The 22,938-nt window shown below is 42.0% G+C and overlaps 2 protein-coding genes across 2 annotated transcripts; both read left to right on the plus strand.

The window, feature by feature from the left end:
• Positions 1 to 16,317: 16,317 nt before the first annotated feature.
• On the plus strand, positions 16,318 to 17,166 carry LOC124299197 (uncharacterized). The gene has a single exon (XM_046752203.1). The coding sequence runs from the start codon at positions 16,318 to 16,320 to the stop codon at positions 17,164 to 17,166; it is 849 nt and encodes a 282-aa protein (XP_046608159.1).
• A 290-nt stretch (positions 17,167 to 17,456) lies between these two features.
• LOC124299206 (uncharacterized) lies at positions 17,457 to 22,290 on the plus strand. The gene is made up of 4 exons (XM_046752219.1): positions 17,457 to 17,588; positions 17,691 to 18,338; positions 21,272 to 21,277; positions 21,387 to 22,290. Exons 2-4 carry the CDS (start codon positions 17,691 to 17,693, stop codon positions 22,035 to 22,037), a joined length of 1,305 nt encoding a protein of 434 aa, XP_046608175.1. The 5' UTR covers positions 17,457 to 17,588; the 3' UTR covers positions 22,038 to 22,290.
• Positions 22,291 to 22,938: the final 648 nt, after the last annotated feature.

Genomic DNA, 22,938 nt, shown 5'->3' on the forward strand with positions numbered 1-22,938 from the left:
GAGGCTCGAGTGCTGGTCCGCCTGTATTCTTCTTTTCGATCTTCCATATTTTCCCCTCGGCGTATCAGACCAGCTGCAGTACGCGAGCCTCGAAATAACGTAGGGAGTTTTACAAGGTGGGTAAAAAAATTTGTCTCAAGCTTTGCGAACCCGAGTCATCTTTCTCCCTGAGAAATCGCCTCCCGTGTCTGTCGCGAGCCCCCATCCCCCGCAACGACTTCTAACTCGAGGTCCTTTGCATCGTAATTGGATGTTCTCAGTCTTAAACTTTTCCTGCGCTTTGAAGAAGAAGAAGAAGCAGAAAAAGTCGAGGGAAGAGAAAAAGAAAACCAGGTAGAAGAAAAAGAAAACGAAGGAGACGGAAAAAGGAGAAGCAAGCCGGAAGACGGAGATGAAGATCAAGGGAGGTAGACAGCGAAAACCGGCAGGGATGGGAGCTTTGGGACTTTTTCTCAGCTCCTCTCTCCGCGCTTTGACATGCCTTTCATATTTGTCCCGTTTGGGGTACGAGAATGGTTGGATTGGGATCGATCAGAAATTAATCGTGACATTGTCGAAACGAGGATGCTGGTACGTGAAACTGACCAGCTAAGCGGGACAAAAGGTTGCCATTTAAATTTCGAGGAGAAGAGTTAAAAAAAAAAACGTATCTCCTGACGTGCATCCAATTTCGGCTCCTTCGAGCAAGGACGATAATCCGTAAGTGCACGGCGCGCCTCGTACACGCCTCCTGTCCGCCCTCCTCGTCGTCCTTGGTACCGGCACAGTGCTCCAACCCACTCTGCCCGCTTGTCCAAGTACATCGTGAAAGCAGCGTGCCCATGTCATCTGCTTAGAGTGCATGTATTTTACGAGCTAACCCGGGAGTCCTGGCGAGGCTTCCGCTCCTTGCATAATGGCAGACGTATCTACGCCGCAGGAGGCGACTAGGGTCCTCGAAAAAGTGGTGTTCCGTTTCTTCTGCGAATATCTTAGAGACGAACGTCCTGGAATTGAAATCGCAGACAAAACATAAACTACAATGTGGAAAGACAGTTTGGAAATGTACATGACATTTCGGTCCTCGGTATGGGTCCTCCTCAGGACTTGTACTCATTTATTTAAGCATCTGCAGCAAAAAACTAAAGAGAAGGTAAAGAAAGGAAGCATGGAACTGACCCTGTACAAATTCAAATCATTACTGGTGAAGATTCAAATTTTTACGCTTCACGCGTCACCAATAAATATTAATATTTACATTGCATATTTGACACACAGAGGAGAAGTCTAGTCATGCTCATAAACTGAAGAAAGAGAGTCGGAAATAGTAGGGCCGAATCGTTGACAAACAATCGATGTTTCTTTGATCGACCCGCATTTCCAAGATCTCCTTCCACGTATAAACTTTCGGGTCAAGAGGATTCTTTAGAAGAAGTAACAACAATCATAGCGACGAAAGCTTGCGGGATGTGAATCGATCATGCGACGATACGACCTGCAGCTTGTCCCGTTTCTCGGGGCTGACTCATGTACCGGTACAATCTCTAATGGATCCTGCATTAGGGGTGAAAAGCGTAGGGCAGGCACTCAAGCCGCGAAAATTTACGAGGATCGAGCGAAGACTCGGAGCAGTTCCGATCGAGTGACGGCGGGTTCGAGAACGTGCGTGTAGAATTTCCTTAATATGTATTTTATGGGACGGAATATCTCGGGGACTCGGAGCCCAGGGTCCCCTTTTCCGGAGGCTGAAAATACTCGGAGGGTAGTTCATTAACCTGCTGTGGAAGAGGGCGGCCGTGTCGAGACATTAAACGCATTACGCCCCGCGATAAATGCACGCGGTGCTGTATCACCGACGCGGTTTCCCTCATTTCAGGACCTTCCTTCCATCACGCCTTCTTCGATCTCACGTGTGCGCGAGGAGAATAATTACTTTGGGATTAAGGGCGCGGAGGGGGGGATGACGGCGGTTTTTAATTGAAACTTCTCGGCGGAAAGAAAGTCGGAAGTTGGTTCGGTTCTTCGAGCCTCGCCAACGATCGCTTGAGTCTCCCGATGTAAAAGATTGCGGACCTGATCGATATTTACCCGCTTCGAAGATTTTCCGACGTATTATATGGACGCGATTATACAGATCGAGTCTGGGAATTAATTACCTTCTTAATTATACCCGCAAAGCTCGTTGCCGGGGTCAAAAATTATTATCGAGATGGGGAAACGATTCGTTGTGGAAAAATTCGATCCGTACGCGGTGTAATTAATTGCTTTCGTCGGATAATCCTGCAACTTGGTGAAATTAATCTCGCACGTTCTCGAATCGAAGTTTTCCCCCAGTTTGCAAAACCCCTTCGGCTCACGCCATCGACCCACCTAACCCTCGAATTCATTTCTTTACGGAATTACTTTAGGAACTATTTTGAACGTGATCGAGAAATTTTAGATTGCCAATCTGCGGATCGATTCGAATTCAAAGACACTCTGAAGACGCTACCCAAGAGCCGCGATCTGTGTCAAAAAACTGGAAACGCTGATTGGATACAGGCGCAAAGTCTCGAGACTCGAATATTTTTTTCGACATTTTTCAATATCTGCCTCAATCGAGAGATAACTCTTTCATGCATACATTTTTCCCAACATTAGATTTACTTGAAATTTTGAACACATGGACTTTTAAGGTCACTGATTATGAATCGAAACATGGCGTACTGACGAAAACAAGAAAAAGAAATTATTTTTTCTGTGTGCATTAAGTTTGTCTACACAATATTGGCATTCGGATTTTCATAGTAGATTAGCAGAAAATGTTTTTTTCGTGGAAAAGCACGAACTTCGACCACTTGTTTATACGTGCTATTTTTCCAATAAGTGAATTATATATTTTATTTTACATTGGGAAATATTTCAGGGGCTATGTGGATTCCAAAAAACTCGGCAGTTGTTGGCAAAAAAGTAGTTTAATAAATAAAAAGCTACAAAAGCTGCGTCCCGGCGTGAATTAAAGGGCCTAATTGAATCTGTCAAAAAGCCTCCAAGGAGAACGGAAGATTGCAAGTTCTTTTCACGCGCAGCTGGTGAAAGAGCAGGGCGAATAGCTGGCAGAGAAACAGAAACCAAGACGGAGAAGAGCAGCCTCGAGGCTCCGGCTCCGGTGAGGATTAAAATCCCAGGGTCTCTGTATGCATTACGGTGCTTCGCCACGTATGAAATATCGCTGCGCCGTATCTCGGTTGCACCCTGGGACTCGGGTGGTTGGAATAGGGACTCTGGGTTGGGGGGGGTCGGAGTTCAGAGTCGTCTCTGCGGAACGCAGATACCTGTTCGCATGCACAATAGAGTACCTCGGTGCAATTCGTGCAAACGTTGGATAAAACTTGTCCGACTGAAATCGAGCGCACGTTCGTCACTCGCGTGCAAAGATAAAATTCAAAATGAAACACGAAACAGATAAGAAATTGCCAAATTTGCTTCTCTACTTCACTCGTTATTTCAGCGACTAGGCGCCGCCGGAAGTTTGGGGTTCGAGCCGAAGGGCTTTAAGTGAGCATCGATCTTAGATCGGGTTGGAGATAACGCCACTTCCGGTAATGACACTGCCCTGCGAAACAGATCGTAACTGAGGGGAAACTGGTGCTTTTTATAGTTCCAAGAACTACAATAGAAAATAAAGATACGTTACTACCGGGTACGTATCTAGGTGTGATTAAATGATCGCGCAACGACTCGTGGAGATAAGAGTAATACGAAGCTTTTATTATCGATCTAAAAAATTGATAACGCAATTATTTTCCACGGGAAAACAAGGCGGCCCTGCCGTCCGGCATTTGGCGATTTGTTTACCGTGAAAAGCCTGCCATTCGTTGCCGAATTCGGTGAAGCATTAGTTGTTTCCTTATCAATTATATCAGACAACCTTCTTCCTGTTCCCTGCACAGAACCCAAGTGGATATCAAATGTCAGGACGAGTTAGTACCCGTAATTTGAACCGAAACTGGCACAGCAAATAACGCTGTGATATTGGTCAGTAGTGGAGAGTATCGATTCGGTAAATCAACCTTTCCAGCCACTTAATTCGAGGAAAACAAACGCGACTGTAGTCGTTACGCGCGATAACGGGTACATAATTAAACAGTATAAGTCTGATTATCACGAACCGATGATCGGGGCTTATCGCTCCTATGGTTAACTACTTTGCGGGCAGGAAGCAGAGGACGGTGATTAGTTCTCAGGATTAAAGCGCAGAGTGCAACGATGAAGAGGCCTTAAGGGTAACGCGAAACAATAATAATATTTGAGGAAATTGTCAGTTATAAATTTAAGTATTATGCAAAAAATTATTACCAACAAATATTAAAAAATGACGATACTCGAGCCAGTCTCGCGCGACATGTTGAATTCTGCGACACGTAGTGTAATTCGTGCAAAGAATCTGAAAGAAAATAAAAATTATACAACCTATATGCTTATAGCTAGTGAAATAGTTAATTTAAACATTGTTTATTAACGAATGATTGTCTTTTTTTGTCGAAAATTCAAGGTCTTTTATTTGGATACTCGGAAATCACACAAAAATCGGTATTTATAAGATCCTTAATACATTTCACCGGCAGTAAACATGTAGATTAAGTAACTTTTGTTTTTTCTTCCAGATTCAAACTTGCATCAGTTACACCGCGTGCTCAAATACATGCCTTCCTTGGCTTAGCTTCCTTAAATATGATTGTATATACCTTGTTACCTTCCATTCCACCCAAAAAAAAAAATAAACAAAAATGTTAATAAACGTGCTTTTTTAGGTCTTTACAGTGGAATTTCCGCTTCAGAGATCTTCGAATCGACTCACAAAGTGTCGTTCGCTTTTCTCAACGATTTGTCTTCACCTCCGCGAACGAAAAAAATTCCTCCACTTTACTATTCTCTTAACAAGATTTTTCCAGAGCGTTCGGTGCACTCTTGCAGACGCATTACACCACATAGCTGCAAGGACTGCGGAGGGGTTTTGTTATTTGTGCAAAAAGCGAGAATAAAAATGGACCCGCGGGAGCTGCAGGGTATAATGCATGGTGTTTCCGAGCCGTTACGTACACCCCGCGACGTAGAATTGCCCCTGTGTATTTGTGCGCACATATCCATGATATCCATATACGTGTATCGTCGACGACGGTCCAGCGGCGGTGGCGGCTGGGAAGGTTTCTAATCAGCTTACCTCGGTAGCTCACACCTTTTGTACTCGAGATTCGCCCCGGTGCCTGCCTTCGGATTAAACCATTGTTGCTTGTTATTATATCGCGAAATATGGACAGCCTCGACTGAAATACAGGCAACAATACCATACTCGTCCGGTTGCACGAAGATAAAGTCTACCCTGGGACAACCTTCCCCCACGCGAACGCGGCACATCGACCTTTGCACATTCCGGCACACACCCAATTTCGGTTATGGTATTATGCTCGGACATAACGCGATACGCGGCCTCTCGACCAAAAGCAACAGCTCTGACCTTTCGTTCCTATCGATGTTATTTGCACTCGCGAAATTTTGCTTATTACGATTTAAAACGGTATTGACCCTACGATTTTTCACAACCGGGTCGAAATGACCCCATAGTATGTTCAACGTAAATTCCAAATCAAAAACATCCGAAATAATCTGATTTCATCCAAGACAAATAACGAAGTATCGTACAAATCGTTATTCCATTATTTTCCCAAATATTCAACTTCATTCGCTCAAATAAATACGTACGTTTTTTCATCGCTTAGTACATTCATATTTTTTTTTTTCATTTTTTAAACATCTGAGTTTTAAAAGTTAATCAATCAATTTTTGGCGCGAAATATTGAGAATTCAGTGAGTTATGATTTTTTTAGTAGACGGATCCATTTTCCGATATTTTGTTGTTTTGCGAATGGTGTTTTTTTTTTTTTTTTCTTTGTTTCTTCATACTCGAAATTTCATTTCGCTGAAGATATGGGGTCGCCAATGACCCCGTTGTTATATACAGTAGATGTGCAGCACGAGGGTTAAAAGGAAGATGCAGATTGTTCGGTTCTCCCGATTACGAAACTTGAATGCAACTACAGAGATATTATAATTTTGCTTCAAGTGAACCATGTTTCTGCAAAACCGTTGTTCTTTTTTTTTTATCGTGCACTTCTCAATCGATTCAAATATTATCGTTCATTTTCTCCACCTTATTTTGCGAGTCTTGATTTCGACTCAAATATTACATCTGCGGTAGAATTACCGGGGATAGATCCTTTGAGCGTAAACCTCGCTCGATTTGAACCAATTTGGAATAGAACTTTGAATACGGTCCGGGTGGCTGGCGGTTCCTGCAACCAAATTTCGTATAATTTGGATCAATGAGGCGGACAAATTCGCACCATTGCTTTACCCCGTTCTCCGTTCTCCACGTACGTCGAGGCCTAACAAACAGAGGTATCCCGGAACGTCGGGAGTTTCGGATCGGTGTATATACATATATATATGTATATGTTGCGTAATTATCGTAATACCGTTGCAAAAGGGGGAAAATCGTGAAATTCTATCGAGTATTTCTCCAGCCTGACGTCCTTTATTTGTTTTTCAATTTCTCGTAGGTCACGCGTAGACGGGAGAGAAGACTCGACAAATCGTCATCGTCCACCTTCACGGTCCGAAAAGGGAGTGAAGAAGAAAATAAAATGAGAAAAAAAAGAGAGAACCGATGCGATCGGGCCGACGTGTCGAGACAATTTGTCCGTTTCGATGTGTGACAAATGATCGGAAATCGGGTGGAAAACCGTTCGGCACTGTACAACCATTTCTCGAGACAAAGGTCAGCCGGCTCGTGCAGGCTTGAAAATAATTGGGAAACGCTTCGATTTTCGGGGAAACATAACACGAGCGTATAGTTTTCGCTGACGCAGAATCACCGCCTGTTCCTATAGATCACCGGGGGCGAATTCCGCCACCCCACCGTTAGACTGACTCTGACGCGGGAGGATAAAAGGCGTATACCGGCATCGGTATCGGAACCAGTGACCTCCCGTGGGATATTCCCGAAATCGAATTTAACGCTGAGATACACTCTGAGCCGAGCGACGCTTCATGTGTATCCCGCACCTTAGTCGCCCGGTGTAATTTTCCCCGGAGTAAACACCGTCGGTAATTTATAGCCGCCTTGTATACATGGACGGAGCGAATTGATTGAAAATTATGTCCCAGGGGTGAGAAACGGGAGCAAATGCCAAGCGGAGGGGATGGAAAAAATTTATCACCTCAAATTTCAAAACGTTCCTTAACCCTTTCAGTCATAGTGGGACGCGTCCGACCTTAAAAATTCCCACCTTAAAAATTTTACGACTTGAAATGATCCTAGTTACTTCGTATACTATTCAACCCCCCCCCCCCCCCCCCCCCCCCCCGAGTAACTCAAGTCTCGGTCAGAATCGTCGAATTTTTATAGTTTTTTCGATTTTACATCCGCCATCTTGGATTCAGAAATCATCAAACTCTGACTTCAGATTCATGATCAGCGACCTCGTAAACCCCCGAATAACAAAGTTTAGACTAAAATATTGAATTGAAAAATGTGTGAGTGAAAGGTTTCACTGGCCACCAAATCTCAGATTTGTATAAACCATCGTTTAGACTTTCGTTACTCCAAAAGCTCACTAGGTTTCGGTCAGCTCTTCGAATCTATTTCGTAGTCCGGAATCATTTCAAGCATGCAGTTTGACTCTATAAACGTTATTTATCAGTAATCAGAACATAAAACACACCGTTAATCAAGCACGTCATCTTTGATCTGGCTGCTGTAATTCGTTTCTTCAGTTACGCGAGGAGAGCCAATTAGCGATGAGACTCTGACCCGAGGGTAATTATTTTGGGTCGTTTGCGGTGAATGCGATCCATCGTGAGGAGAGAGTACACAACCATGTCACCCTAATTGTTCTTTGTGCAATTGCCGCAACGGTCCCGAACACCCGATGTCTGATCAAGTTAACACGATTGGACGGCGGTAATACGAGGTTGATTAGCGAGGCGGTTTGTCGCGTGGCGAAGCTTGCAGTTCGGTCGAAAGAACCGTAGAACGTCGATTGTGATTGGATAAAATGAATCTCGCGTTTTGGAGTCTGACAAATGCCTGAACCCTCTTTTCTGCATTTTACAAATTCCTCGGCGAGGTTCGAAGCGCTGAGTTCACGTTGGTGCACTGATTGTGAGAAAAATTTAATTTCTTACAGTAACTAGAAAAATTGAGTAAAACAGGTAACGTTAAAAAACTGTTTGAATATTGTTGGAATTACGAAAAACGAGGTACGCGTAACCATTTTGCGCTATCGTCGATCCTTTTTTGGTTATTGCAACGCTGAATCAGTTTCTGAGGTTTGTCTCTACTTTTTTAGTTAAACAAGGCTTTAACGTCAATTTATTCTTGCACAAGCGTTAAATTTTCGCAACAGTTGCAAGAAAATATAGCAACAGTGATCGTAATGGGAAAGAATAGTAACGGATACCAGACTTTCCGGTAACGGCTAGAAAACTAATTTTCATTTTCTACCTAGAACAATATTTTTCGATTGTGATGAAAAATGAAAATAGTTACGAACCGAGCGGTAACCGGAACTAAAAATTTCTCTCAGTGTGGCGAAATATCGCTGACCCGTTCCGCGGACGTTTCTTTGTCGGGAGAGTGCACTCTCGAAAATGGAAGAAGAGTCTGCACGTCAACCGTAACGAAGTGATGATCAACGGGAACGAAGTGCCACGGGATTAACGGGCCTTGGACGGTATTTGAATATTTTAATCAATCCATGTTGCAGCGTGCGCCTGTACGAGTATCGAGGTATATAATTAACCGGATAGGTACTACGTAACGCAAATTATGATAATCACCGTTACATCGTGTATTTCGTTAAGGAGCAGCGTCGTCGGAGTAGACGGAGGGATGAAATATGCAAGGGGAGGGCGGCCTGGCGCAAGTGAGATAGGGTGACGGTAGGGGCACGTCAGAATATGGTGCGAGAATGGAGAGGAGATTGAAGGGGCGAGATAGCCGACGTTCCATTACTTACTCGGAAGTTTCCCGTGAAAGTTTACGGTGGTAATTAATGAGGTTATTACAACTCGCAAACAATTTTATTGCCCCCGAAGGACCATCAACACTCCAGCACCCTGCAGCCCTCTATACAGTGCCCGTCTCCCTGTCCGTCCGGCAATTAGTTTTCCAGCCCTTCGAACGTCCGTTGCGATTAAGAAATCTCGACCCGGGTTAATCCTCCGGCATGCCAGCCGCCGATTAACGATTCGCGTATCAACCGTACGTGCCTGATCGGGGGAAAACAAAGAGCTTGAATGAGGAATTGGAGATGATGAAAACCTGACCTTGGTACGAAGTTTGCGGACGAACCATTCTCCCGTGATCGATGAAAATGTTCACCCGAGCTTTTCTGGGCAAAGGACAATACCGATCGATTTAAATAGAACTTGAAAAATTCTTGGGTCACAAAGATTTCGTACTATTTTTACCGTAAACCTTAAAGAAGTACATCAACGGTACCTGATTCCTTCTCCTTCCCAGATGCGTGAGTTCGCAAAGTTCCGTATCTTCTGTTCGGAACTTCACCCTCGATTCCGTTCACCGCTGATATCTAGTCCCGGGGATGAGAGGCGGGGGTTTTCTTATTTCGAACTGAAAACAGGCGGGTGATACAAACGACTCATTAGTATATCGAAACCGAGGTAGGAAACTTTGATGGAGGGAAAAGGTGGGAGGGTGTCAAATTATATCCCGGATAGTGCAAAACGTCCTCGTCCCTCTCTTCGCTCCTGCGTTCTTCGGTGTATTTTATCGTATACCAACCGCTTGTAACAAGATTTTCGCGGGAGTGCTATTGTTGTGTGAAAATTTCACTCCGTATTGCGACTCTGCAACCAGCGGGAGAAAGGCGGGGGATGGTGGTCGGAAATCCAATCGCAATAGAGTTAAGTGTTCGGGAGTAAAACGCAGCGCGACCTCGATTACCGACGGAGAATTTGTCGGGGAAACAACCCCCGTCCCTAGCAGCTATAGAAACGACTGTTCCGGAGCCAGTTCCTCGAGGAATTTTGCGCAAAACATTACGCAAGACCGCAAGTAACCGCATTCCCTTCTACCGAGAGAGGAAACGCAAGCTCGGTTGTTAGAGGAAAAAGCTCCGGGACCGTGAATCTGCCAAATTCGAGCTACGTCCGTCTGATTGGCCGTGAGAACCGCCGACGCTGAATTACCGCGCTCCTCGAGTTTCTGGCCGCAGACTCTGGCAAGTCCATTTCCGGTCTTCACGGCGTCGCGGCCACGAGGTAAAAGCGCTCTACCCAATGCGGAAGCGGCTATATGTGTATGACCCGGATGGAAAGTTGCAGATAAATTTTCAGCCCCTCAGCAAACGGAAAGCAAGTTACAAAAGTTGGGTCTCCTTAAGCCTGTGGAGGATACATTTTTACATAAGGGTTCTCGTCGAGGTCGCTGATTGTAAAAATGCGGTCAGATCTGAGAAATTTTCAAACTTCAAATTGTCGGATCTTGTACGAGCGAACAGAATCAATTTTTATATTTTTATCCCGTCATGTTGGGACCGCCATCTTGAATTTTAAAATGCTGACGTCGGATTTATTTTTAGCGCTATCAAAAATGAGAAAAATTTCATTTGTTACAGTAACTAGAAAAATTGAGTGAAACAGGTATCGTTAAAAAAACTGTTGGAATATTGTTGGAATTACGAAAAACGAGGTACGCCTAACCATTTTGCGCTATCGTCGATCCTTTTTTGGTTATTGCAACGCAAAATCAGTTTCTGAGGTTTACTCTACTTTTTTAGTTACACAAGGCTTAAACGTCAATTTATTCTTACACAAGCATTAAATTTTCGCAACATTTGCAAGAAAATATAGCAACAGTGATTGTAATGAGAAAGAATAGTAACGGATACTAGACTTTCCGGCAACAGCTAGAAAACTAATTTTCATATTCTACCTAGAACTATATTTTTTGATTGTGGTAAAAAATGAAAATAGGTAATAGGACTGAGCGTTAACCGGAACTACAAAATTTCTCTCAGTGTATGATCAGCGAGTTCCACTTTTCTAGTCCCCAAAACCTTCCCACAATTACATTTATTCTACAAAAACAGGCATTTCCAACACTTTATTTATTTACAGCGCTCACAATATTCACGGAATCATCGTAATCCGTTTTAAAATGTCAACATTGACATTTTAGAAGATCAATAACGCAAAAAAAAAAATAACATTACCGTGACATCTCAAAGATTGAATATAAATTTTGAAAAAGCAGTCTCATATACGAAACGCTGTGCCGCAAGGGATTAACAGTTTCTACTGTTAATTTTTGAGCTGAGACCGCAGAAGCTCTTCGCTATGAGATAAGATACCGCGGTTGCTATATTTTTTCAATAGCGAAGACAACGATTGATTGCATAAACAATCAGAAGCCGTGCGAATCACGTTACTGAGATATTCGTCGATAACAATCGGCTGATAAGATTAATTTCGTTCGATTCCAAATACCAAAATCAAGTATTCGGTCCGGTGTCTGATTACGTTATTACGGTACAGCGCGCTACAAAAGCGAGAGCTATCTCTCCAGGCTTCGGACGGCAAGTGACATGATTCGATTTCACTGAGATACCTCGAAGACCCTCTCTGCTAAATTAAGGAATGTTTCCAGCGTTTGTAAGATCAGATTGATCCTGAAGTTATTAGAATTTCCGTAGGCACTCTGCTCGGCGGTGAAAACTTATAATTGAGAAAATGATTTTCTGTAAAAGCTTAAGGCAAAGTACTTTCATCCGTACGAATTTAGCGAGTATTTTTTCGGCTGCCGACGATGTGCAGCATTGTTACGTAATTAATGCCTCGCTGATAGGAATTCTATTTTCAACGGCTACTGTTCAGATTAGATTAGATTGCATGTATGCGAATTATATAGATATCGGGGATCTCCGCTTACGCAAATGTTTACCGCCATTACGTGATTTTCAGTATCGAAAACAAGTTGCCAAATTCAACAATTACTTATCAGATGGTTATGTTAATACTTGAAGGATTTATAGGAGTTCCTTTTTAATGCAGATTATATTGATCGACGATGTTTTTTTCGGCTTCAAAGCGTGCCACTGATAAAACAGAGCCGCGAGATTAAACCTAATGTACTTGAAACCGTAAACACAGAGATTTCCTCTGTGGTCACAGGAAGGGTTAATTTCTATCAGAATTGATCGATATCTCTGCGATATAAAGTTCTCAGTGATATCTCTTGCTCGAACGTTCATTTTTATCAAAACTAGAAAGTCCGCGGCGAGAGAGTCGCAGAGAATTAGGATCTATTCTTTATACATCGGTAACTTATCTTCTCGCAAAGCAGCGTTCAAACTTGTAACAATCAACTTTTCAAAAACGTATTTTATATTCTAATAAAAGCAGCGGTGTAAAATTTTGAGAATCGAGAACGCGGTTACGTCTTATTAAACTACAACAATTTTAATCACAGACCTCAGCGGAGCGAAGAAGAGAACCCTTTACTTTCCTTTTAAAAGTTAGCGCCACCTGGTCGAACATCCCGTCTTCTTATTTATCGAGCAAAAAGCCCATTCGCGACACGCGGTGTTCTCCGCTTTTCGTCCGAACCTCGAAACCGTTTCCACCCCCGCCCCGTATCGGCGAAACTTTTCAAATTGTTTCGGCAACCGATCTTTGAAAGGGAGAAAAAATAAAATAAAATAACAAAAGTCTGAAAATATTTATTTCCCTGTCCCGGTCCCCCCCGAGCTTAATATCCCCCCTCCCCATCATAATTTGTTCCGTTTTTCCGTATTTTCTTCCCACTCCGGAGATGGAACAGAGCGATTTCTTGCGTGGCAACACCGTCTTATCGCGACCGGAATCCATCGGTCAAAGATCAGGCCGTCCGTCTTTCTCCTCGATCGTGGTAAGAAACTCCGCCCGTGGTTTTCCCAATCACGTCCAAGTCGAATAACCCTCTTCGGCTGCCCGCCGCGGAATCGAGGAGGGAAAATCGCAATCGAATATGTATCGAGCCCGGAGAGTTTGAATCGTTCCTTGATTCCGTGACTAATCTACCGTGGTACAAAGCCGGGGGCATGCGGAAACTTTGTCAATGACGCTGTTGCCAGGCTGAGGAAGGAGATTTCGGAGTAGCGATCAAAGCCTTCACGTCCAGCAACGTCTTGGGTATCAGTAATCTGATCACCGCTCGGCCTTCGGCTTCCATGGAAACTTTTTGGGTAATCATCGGCGAAGGACTTCAAGGATACGCCCACCACTCCTCGCCCGGCCCTCGAGTCAATAGCTGCTCTTCACCAGAAGAAACTCATCAGCTCTGCCTCTTTTTTATCTTCGTCTCGTTTTTGCTTCCATATACTTTTCCCGAAAAAGATTAACGGCCCGTGAATTTCTAGCCTTGCACGTGAACTTGCTTGACTTTATAGTTAGATAAGCAGGATTTTTCCTCAAAGAGACGGAAATTACACCGCGTCAAATTTTTCAGCTGATTCGTAAATTTTTATTCCGTACTTTAAGCTAGCTTCTGTGCTGCTTGAGTGAACGTCGGTTCTCAGTTTCTAAAACGAAACACCGCAGTGTTGAGTGCTGCGGATTTAGATCAGGCATGTTGTTAAATAATAAAAATCCGTGCGGTTAAGTGCATAGCTATGATTTATCGCAAAGAAGTCAAGTGTACTGATATGAGAAAGTAAGACTTGGTCAACTGCGGAGTCCGATTGTTCCGTCACTCTGACACAATTGCCCAGATATTATCAGTTATTCACCTTATCTTATAGATAAAAATAGCTAAAATGCGACGTTCACCGTGAAAAGCATTAGGTTATTTTTAATATCGCAATCTGAGCATCGATAATTACTGAATGCGAATTGTCCAGCTAATTGCAAGGTTAAATGATTTTGAAACCGAAGGTCGATTATTATACAAGCTTTGAATATTATTCATCGAGCATTTTGACTCTTGGGTCGGAATAAATCTCCTTCAACAAAAAACTGGCATTCATAATTTCTCCTCAAATCTATTTGCCAAAGTTTGAACGTGACATAAATCATCGCAGCGAGTGAGTTGCAAACGACGATATAACTGAAAGAGAAAATCCATATCCAGCATGAAAAGCAGGTTGCATGAACGTAAATTTTCAACACCAACGAAGCGCTATTATTGTTCGGTGTTGGAAATGAAAAGCGTTCTCAAATGTATCATCGTATGCAAGTTAACGACGTTTTTCCGTTTTCTTAATGACAGTCCATTGCATGGCAGTTTCTCTAGGAAAGGCAACAAAAATAATCTCCCAAATACTAATGACTGCTTTGCATGCAGCTCAATTCACGAATGCTCCAACTTCACGAGCAAGATGGTGCAAGATCTGCGATATTTATGCCGTCGCGCGTGGGAATATTATAATATTTTCCAAACGGTACATCAACGCAGTTCAATCTTCACGTTAACTGGGTTCCCCTGCCCAGTTTTCAACTCTATTCTGACAAAACAATCCACAATTCAAACAAACAGGTTGAAAAAAGTTTGGTCTTCAGGCTAAAGAAGGTATAATAATTGACGCAGGCTTTGCAATATACTGACTATAATCGTCACAATTTTTAGATTATTTACACTGTTCGAGGAAGAGATGGCTGAAGAAATGTTACGATCCTGAACACTGAGAGAAATTTTTAGTTCCGGTTACCGCTCCGTTCTTAACTATTTGCATTTTTACCCATGCTTGTGCAAGAATAAATTGACGTTAAAGCCTTGTTTAAGTAAAACAGTAGAGTAAATCGAATAAACTGATTTTGCGTTGCAATTACCAAAAAGGATCGACAATAACGGAATATGGTTACGCGTACCTAGTTTTTCGTAATTCCAACAATATTCAAACAGTTTTTTTAACGATACCTGTTTTACTCAATTTTTATAGTTACTATAACAAATGAAATTTTTCTCAGTGAAACATTCTGTAGTCACCGTACCCATTTTTATCGCGAACTATATCGAGATTACAGTTGTTCTCACTGTACTTTGACTGTATTCGTTGTGAAAATAGTCGTTTTAGTCAGAAAATATTTAAGGACCATCTGGTCACGGTGAAAATAATTTCGTTGGTTATAGTTGCTATAAAATTCAAGTTAAATGCGTATCGTTACAAAAATTGTTCAGATATGGTTCGAATCACAAGAAACTACGGTAAAAGTAACTATTTTGTGCGATCAAAGTTGCCAGTACTACATTTTCTGATAATTGAAACGTGAAAATCAGTTTGTTTGATTTACTATATTTTTTCTGTCAAATAAGGCGACACGAATTTACCGTTGCTTCCACATCAAATTATCACAATAAATAGCAGGAGTAACCATAATGAAACGAATAGTAACAGATACTAGATTTTCTGGATACAGCTACAAATCTAATTTTCATTCAGTACCCAGAATGTTTTTCCGTTACAATAAAAACGTAAATAGTTAAGAACTTTGCAGCAACTGCAGCTTGAAATTTCTCTTAATGTATTATTTTGCATATTAGAGAGAACCGTATATATTTTTTTTACTATATGACAGAAAAAATACCTATGCTTCGAAGTACCGGCGGCCGAAAAGTTACATTGCAAAAAGTTCCCAGAGAGGATAGCGGGTTTATATACCACGAAATTGTTTACTTTTATCAAGATGAAAGCTGGCTTATCGGATAAGATTTCAATTAATTCTCGTTGGTCTTATCTTGCTGTTGGTATCTACTCGACAATTGATTTTTTCTGGAAATCTGTATATCTTTCTTCGCTTGTGACACTACCAAAGGATTTATCTGGAACAATCTGAAGTGGGGATTTTCGTTTCATTGCATAATGCGCAATCTTGCAACCTTCAATTTGTCGCTGCGTAGGTTCTGCAAGTTTACATAATTATGCTGTAAGCTCGATTTTCACAAAGAGCCTGACTTCACGTCGCTGTTCTCGGCATAATGAAACACAAAATTTGGCATTAAATCTGTTAGACAAACGAAATTGATGAAAGGAAACACGTCGATCGATCGTCCTGTAAAGAGAAAAAGGAAATGTTGCAATCCTTGAGTAACGAATTGATGAAAAAATTGAAAGAACATTAGTTTGCAAAAAAAAATCTCACTTTGAAGAAACAGAAAACATAACCCAAGAAACTCTGACGATTATTCACATTCTCGATTACACCCAAACGACGAAATTCATTTGATGTATATCAAATTCGAAATCCTTCGCCCAAAAGTTATGAATACGATGCATTCGTTAGATCGGATGCCTGGGCATGAAATTCGGCGACTACAACTTGAGTGTAGCTAAGCTCATTCGTGGTAAGAAAAGTTCGTTTTCCCATTCCCGCAGGAATCAATGGATCCCTGACATCCAGAAATCACACTTCTCTCCACCTTTCGACTTTCCATCGATCCAGATGAGCGGAACATTGGTGAGATTGGGCATGGTGATAATCTCCATGGTTGTTGCCAGCGTTTTGGTCTATCGATTGAATTATTCGTCCCGCGATTCAAGCGGCAGAGTTTGGAACGGGGTGGAGGCCCAGAATGAGAGTTCACTGAACGAAGACCTCTGCGACATCCTGGGGTTCATACCGCTGGATGAGGTGAACGATATTCTGGAATGCTTCGTAAAATACGACAAGCAAATCGGCGACGTGACCGTCGGCTACATAAACGATCATTGGTTGTACATCGCCCGAGAATTCAAACGGATGCCGGAATTTCAGTGGGCTGTAAGTTTCCTCGAGAATAACGGTCTGGACGTGGAGTATTGGCGAAACAAAATCGTGCAATTCTGGACGAACATTCCCACGTACGTCAATAACGACACGTCCCTGGCCTGCGGCGGTCTTTCAACGATGATGAACAAAGTCGTGAGAATCATCCCCCAGGCTGAGATGCACGAATTTCTCTGCCAGAAATTACGATACTCGTCTAGCTTCAGAGCGTTTTTGGAAATGTTGCGTTCACCGAACTTCGAGGAACTCTGCGACGCGATTGAGAGCAGCAAAGTGTTGCAACGGCACTACTTCTGGGCAAACGACGACGGCATCGAAGTCATCTTTGCTGTGGAATTGCTCAAGAACTTGTACATGTATTTGGCGTACGAACTGGAATGAGAAGCTACGTGAAATATTTAGTTAAATTATATCAAGGAATAGCTGCAAACATGACCGAATTTCTAACACAAGGTGAACATCAAAACTGAATTTTCTGGACTCTGTGAATGTAATGATAATCAGTTCACTCGGAGCATTGATATTTTTAATAGATTTAACACGCTCAATTCGACCCTTGAACACTGCAAGCGTCACAGTATCTAATGATAATTTCAGAAACTCTGATTATCGGTGCAACCCTCCCCCCTGCGAAGCGTTGGAGACCTCCCACACGGCTGATTTTAATCTAATCGACGTTCTTGTTGATTTTATTTTCTCTTGAGCGGTCTTCTTATCTTCAGTGAGATGCAAAATTTCGGTATATAAGCGACCGCCGGATTCACATCCTCATCATACAACTGTTTTCGCAGTCTCCAGAAAAGGTGAGTAGATATTTCAATACCTCTCAAGTATACCAATTGCTCTGTGCATAACAGCAATCCCATAATCGCCCAAATATCGAGTGCCAAAGTATTTTTCTACAGATGAAGCTGACCATTGTATTCCTTGCTATCCTCGGCGTCTCGACCGCCGCAGTCTTGCCTGCTGCTAAGACTTTCGACCGCTCCACCAGGAGCCTCAGCGATGACTGGGCTGAGTTGAAGGAGTTGGTGCCCTGGGATGAGATCGTTGAAATTGTAACCCAGTACGTCGCTGAAGACGCAGAGGTCCAGTCCGTCATCGCGTACCTTCATTCCGACGACTTCAAGGCGCTTGCTGAAGCAGTCATTAGTAATTCCGAATACATCGCGTTCCTGGACTACCTTGATGCTGCTGGACTCGACATTTACACCTACGTTAACATCTGGCGTAATTGGCTAGGAATCAACACGTCCAGGGTATTGAGAACCCGTTTCGCATCCAGCCGCATCACTGGAGGAGTAGCTGGACTCATCAACGATATCATAGCTATCCTTCCCATCGACGAAATCAAAGCTCTGTATTACAACAAACTTGAAACTTCTGAAGATTTTGCGAAACTGATTGCTCATCTCGGCTCTGACGAGGCCCAGGAACTTTACGCTGCACTTAAGGCTAACGAAGAGTACCAACACATCCGCGAGGCTCTGGTAGCATATGGACTCGACATCGACAGTTTTGTCGACCTCCTGAAGTCTATTGTTGGTCTCGCCTAAGTACACTTTACGACTTGCTTTCTATTACTCACGTTGTTGTAATCCATTCTCAAGGACGTGTCGTCCTGGATGACCTGTTCGTACGACTTGACAACATGTATGTACTCGTGAGATCAAGATTGCAATAAACGTATTTTCGCCAATATATTCCAGCCGTCGATTATTCAAGTACCCTTCCCTTATCCACTGAACATTACGATCAGCAGAGAAAAAAAAAACGTTCGATCTACGTACGTGAGAGTAATTATACGGACAGCATCTTTTTTAATTAAAAATTACAAGGATGTCTGTAAGCATTACTCATTGGTATGTTTAAGTTACATGCGCGGATGTTTCTTCAAACTTTTCAAATACCGTAATCGAAATAATTTACGCTTCAAAAAACTGCTGTCCGTATAATCACCGTTGCGCATTTAAATCGAACAGATTTTTACCCGAGTGTTATCCCATTGAACAGCTTGGGGCTACCGCCTCCTCAAATTTCAGTAATAAATAATTGACGACGATATCTTATGCTTGGGACTTACTATCACCGCCGGGAATCTATTTCAAACACCCGAACTCAACCTCTACAGCTCTTTCGCGAACCTTGTCTGCAGATTTCTGTTGCTTCAATAGTAGCACCCTTGGAATCTGAAACAAGTTTTGCATTAGTCAATGTAAACACGGCGTAGCGAAGTTAAGTGAAATTATTAGAGAAAATGACGTAGCGTCTCTAACGTCGAAGCTCGAACACAAATTCAGCGCTCCGAAGCAAACGGTTCGGAGATATGACTTCAAAAACGTGTGATTGGAGATTCGCAGCCTTATATATGCGAGATCATTGATCGATAACAAAATCAGCAAATTAAATATATGTCAATCTACTTTGTCTAATCTTACTTTTAGCAGGTGCAGTCTAACCGACATTCTGGAAATTGCGTAATCTTTCGTCGGCAACAGCTTACTGAAAATTTTCTATGGATTAAAAAAAATGTTAACAGAAGGGACAAATATTGCTTAACTAAACTGGCAGTAGATATTTTTCTTCTCTGAGCTCTACGTAGAATTTGCATGGATTTTCAAATAATTTTCATTACATGTATAGGTCGATCCACTAACTTTTTTCAAATTTGTCGAGTAAAAGTTTTGATCTGACTGCAATTTTAATATGCCATGATAAAAAAAAAACGTTCATTAATTATATCATATTTCCCAGTCGAACCTCGTTGTCCTGATTTTTAGTACTTTTTGTTGTTGAAACAAATATGACCTTCTGTATTTTTTGTATGACAACGACTGATATTTCCGAATACAAATTCCATCACGAGGTGGATTTTCAAGAACTGCAAAAACTCACGTTCTTATGATATTTTCAATTCCATATATGCGATAGACCAAAAAATGAATTGCTTGTATTTTTGGAGGTGGAAAATTTTATATTTTGAAGTATATTTATATTTCGAAATTTTTAGTTTCGGATAAAAATGGGAACCTAATTGAATCAGTATAAATATTCCTGGAATCTCAAATCTTCTGAATATATGAAAGAGAAAGTGTTGACTTTTTAAAATTTTGTTGTGTCCAAACATCGACATTTTAGAGTATATTTTGAAATTTTTAGAGCTGGATGAACTGGATGCTAATTAATGATGAACCAGAAAACTAATTTTCCAGGGATACAGAAAATATTCAAAAAATTCCATATCAACTTTGATTGAATCATAATACCATTTTTGTCTCACTCTGAAAACTTCAGGATATATTACACAATATGAATTTTTTCAGACAAAGAAAGAATTTATTTTCTTGTTATACAAGACGAAAATGTGAATAAAACGTTTCTTGATAGTTTTTAAGGATCTACATGAGAAAGTGTTTTGCATCGGATGTATCAGCCTTTTGTACGTGAAAAACTAATTAATTGGTATTTTTTAGCAATGACAAGAAGTGCTAAAAATTTAGAGACACGGGCTTAATTCGAAACCGTGATAAAATTGATTACCGTGTTTCGCGTGCACAGTGAGGCCTAAATTCGAGGATTTTCGTATCGTAATTTACACATAGCCAATCAAATCATAGCTAGATCGAAACTTTCACCGTAAATACCTGGCCGAAGGTCGGTAAGTCGGCCCATATACCTTATTCGTAACAGCAATAAGATATTGTGGATGAATGCAGACAAGCGAATATGCACATACGAACATAAATAAAAAGCAATTCTAACGTTCAGTAAATTTTTCCCCAAAAGCAGTAGATTATAAACTCATTGAGTATAATTTATTTAGTTGCAACACATTTTTTTTTTTTTTTCATAAAAATTTATACATTCCATTTTTATCCACTCGATCAAACTTATGAATTTTTTATTTCAATCGAATTTGATAAACCCGCGGGGAATAGTTTCGCCGTGAAATTTGTGCCCGGTTCACGAATAGTTTCCCCTCATACAGTCACTAGGTCTGATTCTTCTGTCTTGACCAATTACTGCAATTTAAAGAAAAGTAGACAAATACCTACCATGGATAGGCATAAAAATTTCCATATTCGACACCTTTGTGACGGAATATCTTCACAATACAATCCAGATTCGATTCTTTTCAACAGACGTCTGATCTGCATAGGCTTCGAAATTTTTTAAATTGTCCGTTATTCGCCTCGATTTTATTACCGATTTTACGTAACGATTGTTAAGCTTTGAAAAATTTGAAATAATCGCAAGACCACCTGGTCAGAACACCTGCCGGTTATCTAGAATTACGTCTAAAAAATATAAGATACTATTTCCTTTACGAAACACCTGCAGCACCAATTTTAATCTAATCACTATTTTTTGGTGATCTGATTTTACATCAAGTGGGTTCCGTTATCTGTGGTATCGCATGAAACTGTGGTATATAAAGGCAAGACGAATCGATTAATTCATTCTGAACCGGTCTACCCACTCTCAGGACAAGGTGAGTACTCCATTAAATCTCGATCGCTTTAACGATCCCTCTAAGAATATTAACTGCCTGAAATTTTTTGCACCCCGTACTGACCATTGACGTCAATAATTCTGCGCAGATGAAGCTTTCAATTCTGTTCCTCGCTTTTGTCGGTGTGGCTACCGCCGCATCTCTGCCAGCACCCAAGGTACTGAACCGTTCCACTCGGGACCTCAGCGATGACTTCCAGGACTTTCTTGCCCTGATCCCCGTCGATGACGTAGTTGCAATCGTAATCGAGTACTTGGCCGAGGACGAGGAAGTTCAGAATGCAGTGGAATACATACAAAGCGATGATTTCGCGAACTTGATCCTTGCCGTCGATGCCATCCCCGAATACATCGCTTTCCTGGACTACCTTAATAGTGCCGGACTCGACGTTTACACCTACGTCAATCTCCTCCACAGTTGGTTGGGACTCGACGAGCTCGAGGTACCGAGCACCCGTCTGGTATCCAGCCGCATCACTGGAGGAATAGCTGGACTCTTCGCCGATATCATAGCTGTTCTTCCCGTCGACGAAATCAAAGCTCTGTATTACGAAAAACTTGAGTCTTCTACAGATTTTGCCTCACTGGTTACTCTTCTCGGCTCTGAGGAGGCCCAGACAGTTTACGCTGCACTTAAGGCTAACGAAGAGTACCAACACATCCGCGAGACTCTGGAAGAGTATGGACTTGACATCGACGCCATTGTCGAATTCTTGAAGACAATTGTTGGTCTCGCCTAAGTGCTCGTTACAACATGCTTTCTATTGCAAAACTCGAAGAAATGGTTGTCAATGTCGATGAAATCTCCACCTTCTTCAGATCTTCAGTTGATGCTGCATAAATCTTTGACTTGAAGGTCTTCCGTAATGCTTCGGTTATTATTATACCAACGATTATTCCGAAGCGATGTTTCATCACACTGTAAACCAGTTCCTTAAAACGCTCTTGTAACCTACAGTTTCGAATCTATAATAAAGCGTCTTGATTAACATATCCTCTGAATGAATTTTTCAATCTACCCAAATTCCAATTTGAGCCCAGCATCATCCTTCCGTCCATACATCGACACTAGAACAGAAAAAACAAAAATGTAATTCACCGAAGCTGAAGCCGATGAATTGCCTTGAACATTCTTTTCCTCCTTGTCTCGTATCTCTTTCAATCCATGCGCTATATTTTTACACCGTAAAACGCGTCCTTCGTGATAGTTAGCGAGAATCAGAAGAGCAAAATATCGCAGCGAAAATAAATGTCTGACTAGACGCTGCCCTTTACCACTCGCGAGATGAGTAAGGGCGAGTGGTTGTTGGTACTTCTGGCCTATCCTCGGAGCGCTGCAGGATGGGAATTAATTCTGCTCAAGGAGATATCCAAGGGTCTATGAGTGAAGACGGACTGGATGGAGGGAGGGAGGAGCGGGGGTCGAGAGCGAGAGCAAGCAGCTCGTGGTGTCTGCGGCAAACAATTCCAATTAACTTGCTGGAATTGAAATGGGATTCGGCCGACGTTGGCGGTGGTATTGTATACGCAGTTGCTCGGCGTTCCGTGAGCTTGCCGCTTCTCTCGGCGTTTTCTTTAATTCTCTCTTCTGCATTTTTCTGATATCTCGGCCCCTTCTTTCGCCCTGCGTATACCTATAAT

The sequence above is a fragment of the Neodiprion virginianus genome, chromosome 2, assembly GCF_021901495.1.
Source record: "Neodiprion virginianus isolate iyNeoVirg1 chromosome 2, iyNeoVirg1.1, whole genome shotgun sequence".
NCBI classification, from domain to species: Eukaryota; Metazoa; Arthropoda; class Insecta; order Hymenoptera; family Diprionidae; genus Neodiprion; species Neodiprion virginianus.

What these genes read in the sequence shown, in the direction of transcription:
- LOC124299197 (XM_046752203.1), top strand. Translation starts at nt 16,318, where the DNA reads ATGAAATTCGGCGACTACAACTTGAGTGTAGCTAAGCTCATTCGTGGT.
- LOC124299206 (XM_046752219.1), top strand. Translation starts at nt 17,691, where the DNA reads ATGAAGCTGACCATTGTATTCCTTGCTATCCTCGGCGTCTCGACCGCC.